Below are 7,749 nucleotides of genomic sequence, written 5' to 3' on the forward strand. Positions count from 1 at the left end.
GCGGTTTGTGCCCCCGCCCGGTGCCTTCCTCCTGCGGTGCCAAAAGCAATGCAATGCTGCTCTGCTGCCCTGAACGGCTCCTTTTCAAAGTGGGGAGGGGGTCCACAGGGCAGGGGAAGCCGCAGCGCTCTCCCACTGCCCCCACTGCCCCACGTCCTCAACGGGACGGAGCCACGCGCTGCTGCCCCACACTCTCTGCCCCTCCGGGCCCATCAGGACGCGGTGTCCCCGGGTGTCCCCAATGGTCCTGGCAGCACTGTATGAAAGGGCGTCGATGGGAGAAACCACAAACAGATCGCTGTGGGTCACCCAACAGCACTGCGCCAATGAGAGGAAGGCGGGGCGGCCCTCACAGCACAGAGCTCTGCGGTGGTAACAAAGGTATTTGGGAACAAAGCCACGGAAAAGAACGTGGATCTGCGGCTGACCACGAGCCCTGGGTAACAGTGGGGTCAGGTCGGGTACGAGGGGTTGGTACGAGGAACAATTTCTTCTTGGAAAGAGAGGCAACACACCGGCACAGCTACCCAAGGACGGGGGGGTCACCATCCCTGCGGTGCTCAGGAGCCCTGGGGATGTGGGCTGAGGGATGTGGGCAGTGAGGGATGTGGGCAGTGGGCACAGTGGGGTGGGCTGGGGATCGTGGGGGTCTTTCCAGCCTTCACGGCTCCATGAAGTTCACCCAAGCATCAACGTCAGCCACTGCAGCCTGCAAGAAGTGAGCTCAGCCGCAACGCCTGCTGCTCTGCTCCTCGAAGCTGGAACGGCACCAAAGTGTTCTTCTCTTCTAAAGCCAACTCAGGCTTTGTAAGCACCGAGGTGCCTGGTGCAAGAGATGTCCTTTCGAACGGGAGGGATTCTACAGCAAGAATAGGAGCTGCACCCTGCAGCATCCACGAGGTGACGCAGCACCCGTGAGCTGACGCAGCACCCACGAGGCGACGCAGAGCCTCTGCTCCTCCTTCCCGAGGGGCCATTCTTAACCCATGAGACAACGGCAGCCACAACATCACAGCCAGCAGATGGGGAACGTCCTCTGGGGCCGCAGGGCGCTCTGCCTCCAACTGCACGCGATGGAAACCTGACCCGGGACAGCTGCTCTGCGCTCACAGCAGGGGTGATGCCGAGGACATGGCAGGGATGTCACCTCAGGGTGTCACCTCCACTGGTGGCACTGAGGGGCCACTGCTGTGGTTCTACTGCTGTCAGCACTGTGGGACGCCCCCCGATCGGTGGGGTGCGAACCATGGGCAGGAGGAAGGAGCCCGGCGTGGTCCATGCGGCCAGAGCTGTCCGTAGGGATGTGAGATCGGGGTTATCCATGGGGAGGTGGCACCAGGACCATCTGTGGGATGTGACACCAGGCAGTATCCATGGGGATGTGGCACCAGGGCTGTCCGTGGGGAAGTGAGACCAGGGTCATCCGTGGGGATGTGATACCAAGCAGTAGCCATGGGGACGTGACACTGGGGTTGTCCATGGGGATGTGACATCAGGGTCATCCGTGGGGATGTGGCAAATGTCCGTAGGGAAGTGAGATCAGGATCATCCGTGGGGATGTGACAGCAGGGCTGTCCATGGGGATGTGACACCAAGCACCATCCATGGGGATGTGACACCACGGCCATCCGTGGGGATGTGACACCAGGCAGTAGCCATGGGGATGTGACACCAGCCACACGCTGCCCTGCCAAGGAAGAGGGCTGGCACAGAGGACACAGAGTTGAGGCTCCGCCAACAGGGCTGGCACAGTTCCTGCTGCTGCCCATAGATTTTCCACAGGAAATGCTGCCTGCAGCTGTTAGGACAGCGTGCTGCCAGGGCTGGGTGCAGAGCACAGAGTGGAAGGTGCCACTGAGCATTCCTGTGCTATGGCAAAACCACCACCTGCTGCCTTTCCTGAACTCAGATCTGAGCACAGAGAGACCTGAGCACCTCTGGCGTTTCCTTTGTGTGCAGCTGGGTGTGCTCACACCCATGGGCTGTGATTTTAGCAGCCTGCAGGCAGGAGCTGCGCACTGCTCTGCTCCATCTGCCCTCCCTGCTCCCATCTGCGCCTCCTCCATCACTGCTCCAGGAATCCAAACCGCCCGCAAGGAATGGGAGCCAGCAGGGAGATGTGGATGTGCTGCATTCGGTGAGCAAAAGAAGCAGAGAGCAAACCATGGCAGAAGGAAGGGCCGGCGGGGATGAAGGAAGAGAGGAGAGGATGGGAGGGCAAGAGAAAAGAAATACGGACTGCTCAGCCCTGCAGTCCGTGGGATGAGCTCCTGCAATGGGCTCCTGCTGCAGCTGTGGGTGCTGTGCTCAGCACTGCTCTGAGACAAACTGCAGCCCCTCTGCTTTTGCCTCAGCTGCTGCCTCCCCTCCTTGTTGGGGTCTCACAGCCCAACCTCCCCCATTCCCCACTGCTACCACGGAGAGCCGGCACCGGTGAGCAGAAACCCCTGTGCACAGACAGCCCTGTGCACACAGAGAGCCCTGTGCAGGCAGCCCTGCAGCCCCTCCAGCCCCACGGTGACACGGACAGACACACATCAGCCTCCCAACTCACACAGCTCTGACCTTATTCGCACCGGATCCTCTGAAGCCAATTGCAAAAGAGAAGCAAACAGTGAGCGGTTGCTGGACGGCAGAGCTCCCTGCGAGGGCTCTGGGCAGCCCTCCTCACCCCCCAGCACAGCCACGTGGGCTGAGCCGACCCTGCAGTCCAAATCCCTCCTGCCCAGGAGCACTGAGCTGCCACAGATGCAGCTTGCTGATAACATCAAAGCAACAGCTCCGCTTCACCCAGCTCTCCAGCGCTGCTTTCCGTGACAAACAGAGGCAGAGCGTGGATTTAGGGCTCTGCTCCCGCAGAGCTGAACCAAAGCACAGAACCATAGAATGCCTTGGGCTGGAAGGGACCTCGAGGATCACGAAGCTCCAACCCCCCCTGCTGCGTGCAGGGCTGCCAACCTCCATATCTAATACCAGCCCAGGCTGCCCAGGGCCCCCATCCAACCTGGCCAACCAACCATTCGTGCTCTGCAGGACTACAGTGCCGCACCACTGGGGACAGAGAGCAAGCAGCGAGCAGCAATTAGCTCTGATTAGCTCTGAGCGATGGAGGGGAATGTGAGAAGCCAGCCACGACTCCCTGCTAACGACCTGTTCTAATCGGGTTCCCTCTGCAGCCCCTCAGCACCGACCCGTGCAGCCATTCAGCAGAGCACAGCAGAGCACAGCACTCAGCTGTTTGCTGCTTGCAGAGCCAGGTCAGGGCAGCTGGGAGCAATCCCAGAGCCAGGAAGGCCTCCACCGGACCCACATCGGCAGTAATTAATTAAGTGGCGTTTTAATTACGCTGCTTCTCCTAATCCTCAAACAAACACTGCCCAGCAAACCACGATGCTGCTTTTGGACTCGGTGCTGTGGTTTTCTGCAGCAAAACTGGTGCCTCCCTGGGTCCCCCATTGAGAGGTACAGCCTAGGGCTCAGAGCCTGCTAACATGCAGCACCCCATAGTGCAGCACCCCGTGCCCACAGCACCCCATGGTGCAGCACCCCACACCACAGCAGCCCATGCTGCACCACGATGCCAGGCCCTGCAGTGTGCTGCACAGCACGGGGCAGATGGAGGTGGGTGATTTGGGATGGCTGCCTGCCAGGGCAGGTCAATGGGAGCAGCACAGCCCCCCCCCGGACCCCCCCAGCCTGCTCCCATCAGCTCCCTTCCCAAAGCCCAGCACAGAAGAAGGTGATGCAGCACAGCTGTGGGGCAGCTCCAGGAGGGGGGTCCATGGGGCACAATGATCACTGCAGCCCCCCAGACCTGGGGGCCTCGCTGCAGCTCCCAACAGACATAGGGTGCCCAGCAGGGTGACGCAGGACCTCCTGCTCCCTCTGAGCATCCCCTGCTCTGCCCCACTGCAGGATGCTGCCCGGCACAGCTGTACCCACACACAGCTCTGTGCAGGAGAGGATGTGGGGCGACAATGGCTGCTGTGTGAGCAGAGGGCCCCGAATTGCCCCCAGTTCTCACCTGAAAGGCACTGCACAGCAGCCTGAGATCTGGGAACATGGAGCTCTGCCTCACAGCATCACAGAATGGTTTGGGTTGGAAGGGAGCTCAAGGATCACGAAGCTCCAACCCCCCACCACAGGCAGGGCCACCAACCTCCACATCTCACAGCAGCCCAGGCTGCCCAGGGCCCCATCCAAGCTGGCCTTGAACACCTCCAGGGATGGACGGGGATCCACAGCCTCTCTGGGCAGCTGTTCCAGCACCTCACCGCTCTCTAAAGAACCTCCCCCTGACATCCAACCTCCATCTGCCCTCCTTCAACTTCAAGCCACTTCCCCTTGTCCTGAGCCATTTCCCCTTGCCTTGCACTGCTGCTCAGAGGTCCCTCAGCTGGAAGCACAATGCAATGGATCTCCAGGTCCTGTCAGCACTGAGCTCACAGCGTCCAGCAGCTCCAATGCGAGCTCCCAGCACGCACCCATCTTGTTTCCTTTGCAAGCCCCCAAACGCACAAAGCCTTCCTGCAAGGTCAGTGTTTGCTCAGTGGGTTGCATCCCCTCATCTGCAGCCCCCAGCCGTGGTCTGAGTGCCCCAGAGCCAATCCAGCACCCCTGGGTTTACCTACAGCTGAGCTCATGGGGATGGGAACGGACAGCAGAGCGCTCCCTGGGACCCCTGAGAGGGGAGGGGGGGGAGGAAACACAGCTATGGGTAAACCACGGTGCAGAGACCCCAAAGGAAAGCGGGGAGGGATGGAGGAGAGAAAGCAGCCCTGCAAGCAGCAGCCCTGGGACACAGCAGGAGAGAGGGAGCGAGAAAAGAAACGGCATATACCCAAAGCTCTCAGTGCCACAGCGAGCTCCAGAGGTGACATCAGGAGGGGGCAGATCGGGGTTGGAGTCCATCTGAAGGAAATAAGAGGTGGTGTGATGGTGATAGAGAGGGTGGACATGGGAAGCAGGTGCAGGAGTGGCGGATGAGGAGCAAGAGGTGGCTGTGGTGGATGACGGAGCGGTGCCAGGAAGGTCAGAACTGAAAGACTGTCCGGAGGAGAGGCTGTGCATTCGACGGAGGGACATTCGGCCCGCCGGGTGCTGGGCAGGCTGGCCCGGCTCATGCTGGCTGTGCACGTAACTCTCTACCAACCTCTGAGATCCGTGGCCGTGCTGGGGGTCCACCAGGCGCTGGCGAACGGTGCTGGGCAAAGCAGGAGCTGCAAGGAGAGAAGGGAGAGGGCTGAGTGCTGTGAGATGGGACACCGACCACAGCAGTGCTTTGAGATGTGACCCCCACCACAGCAATGCTCTGGAGCAGATGTGACCCTGATCACAGCACTGCTTTGGAGCAGATGTGACACGGACCACAGCAATGCTTTGGAGCAGAAGGGTTAGGTTGGTGCTGCTGCTGCTTCACATGCCACGTTAATGGTTGGTTGGTGAGAAGCTGTGCCCAACATTCCCAGTGCAGCTGCTTTCTGAACACCTTATCTGACCGTCCTGCTTGCAGCTGTGCGCCTCACCCTGCCAAGCCCCACCTGGCTGCTCCCTGCTGGGCTCCTCTGCGGCACATCAGCACATTTGGGGTACACTGGTTCCCCCAGCACAGGCACTGACCCACCCCGCACCCGTGGCTGGGCTGTCCCACTCCTCTGCAGCCTGGGGGTCGGCCCAGCTCAGCTCTATGCCCTCTGTGGCAAACACGTGGGAACTGGGTACTAATCACAGCGTTACGGAACGGGTTGGGTTGGAAGGGACCTCAAGGATCACGAAGCTCCAACCCCTCACTGCAGGCAGGGCCACCAACCTCCTCATTTCAGAGCAGCCCAGGCTGCCCGGGGCCCCATCCAACCTGGCCTCAAACACCTCCAGGGATGGGACCTACGTTAGGTGCCATCACAGCTGGAATTACAGGGGATGGATATTACAGGGCTGGTCCCAAAGGGCAGCACTGAAGTCACCCATGGCCAGGGAGCTCAGTCCATCAGCTGTGCCCCAAACCCTACGCTGCAGATTTTGGAGCAGAGCTGCTTCCATGCAGTCCATTCTCTGTCGCATCCACACGAGGCGTTCCCCTTCTGCAGGAGATAAGGTGTTCAGGATGACATACACAGCACGAGGAGTAAATGTGCAATCGGTTACGGAGGTGAACAGAGAGGAAAGCTCAGAAGTGAGGCAGAAGGAGAGCTCTTTTGGGAATCGAAGAACCAGCACATCACTGCCTTAACATCCCTCAGGGACATCAGATCCTCCTGCTGCTCTGCTGGCAGCAATGCGGGATTCCTGCAGGGACACCTCGAGTGGGAGAAGGAACAGCAAGCATCACTTAGGCAGCTTTATTTTCACATTGGTGGTCTTCTTCAGTGTGATTCCATGGGCGTCTGCTTGTCCTGGGATACATCTTTTCCCCATGAGGTCTCTCCTGCTGTTATCCCCACTTACCAGCTTGGCCCCTACAGCTCTGTGCTCTCCTTTCCCTTGCAATGAGCTTGGGACCAAAAGCTGAGCCCTGCCCTCCCTGCTGCAGCACAGCCTCACATCATAGAATCACAGAATGGCCTGGGTTGCAAAGGAGCACAGTGCTCAGCCACTTCCAACCCCCTGCTGTGTGCAGGTCGCCAACCAGCAGCCCAGGCTGCCCAGAGCCACATCCAGCCTGGCCTTGGATGCCTGCAGGGCTGGGGCATCCACAACATCCCCCAGTCCTATAGCAGACAATCATTCTGCTCACAGCCTTCAGCCCCAGGATCAGAGCCTGGGGACAGACTGGCACAGCACACAGCACTGCTCAGCATATTTCATTACACACAGCTCTGGGGAAGGCACTGGGAGGGAAGATCCCCTCAGCCACCCACAGCAACACTCCGACTGCCCAGCAGCAGCCCAACGGGTTTTTGCTTTCTAAACCCAAACCCCCAGCGTGCAGCCAGCTGTGGTTCTTCCTCATCCCACCAGGCTCCTCCCTGGTGTTAGTGAGGGTGACTCCATGTACAGAGGTACATCTGTTAGTTGTTCCGTGCCAGAAAGTTGGAAAATCTGTGTATGTATTTTTAGTCCAGAAAAAGGGCAGAGAATAGAACAAAATAACGTGGATATAATTAAAAAGAACCAAACCAGGGTATTTCCACAGGGACTGATCCTCCGAGGACAGAGACGAGCGATCGCTGAACCTGCGCCCAAAGAGCCAGGCTGCGTCTGGGGGGTGGGGGGAGAGAAAGAAGTGACTGTGGGGAGCAGCAGCCCTGAGCATCTTCCTGCTGCTGCCTAATCATAGAACCATAGAACCACAGAACGGCCTGGGTTGCAAAGGAGCACAGTGCTCATCCAGCTCCAACCCCCTGCTGTGTGCAGGTCGCCAACCAGCAGCCCAGGCTGCCCAGAGCCACATCCAGCCTGGCCTTGGATGCCTGCAGGGATGGGGCATCCACAGCCTCCTTGGGCAACCTGTTCCACTGCCTCACCACCCTCTGCATGAAAAACTTCCTCCTAAAACACACTGCGTGCCCAAAGCTCCATGCCCTGCACCTGTTGATCCCATGGAATGCCCACAGTCCATCCCTCCTGCAGCCTTCCCAGCTGCTGCAGATCTCTCTTCACCTCTGGGTGCTCTGTGCTGCTGCCCTGCTCCAAACCTTTGGTCTCTCCCTGTCCCTGCGCAGAGCTGAACCCAGGGGAGGGAATATTACAGAATCACAGCATGGTTTGGGTTGGAAGGGACCTCAAGGATCACGAAGCTCCAACCTGCCT

The 7,749-nt window shown here is 59.4% G+C and overlaps 1 protein-coding gene across 1 annotated transcript in view; it reads right to left on the bottom strand.

Annotated features, from left to right (window-relative positions):
- STIM1 (stromal interaction molecule 1) overlaps nucleotides 1-7,749 on the bottom strand; it is a 35,188-nt gene that overhangs the window by 1,780 nt on the left and 25,659 nt on the right. Inside the window, exons 9-11 of the mRNA XM_019612109.1 lie at nucleotides 7,600-7,663; nucleotides 7,117-7,270; nucleotides 4,841-5,219 (exon numbers count right to left, since the gene is read on the bottom strand). Of these exons, the coding sequence (XP_019467654.1) occupies nucleotides 4,841-5,219; nucleotides 7,117-7,270; nucleotides 7,600-7,663 (597 nt within the window). The remainder of the gene's footprint in view (nucleotides 1-4,840; nucleotides 5,220-7,116; nucleotides 7,271-7,599; nucleotides 7,664-7,749) is intronic.

Source organism: Meleagris gallopavo, chromosome 1, assembly GCF_000146605.3.
Source record: "Meleagris gallopavo isolate NT-WF06-2002-E0010 breed Aviagen turkey brand Nicholas breeding stock chromosome 1, Turkey_5.1, whole genome shotgun sequence".
Taxonomy (NCBI): domain Eukaryota; kingdom Metazoa; phylum Chordata; class Aves; order Galliformes; family Phasianidae; genus Meleagris; species Meleagris gallopavo.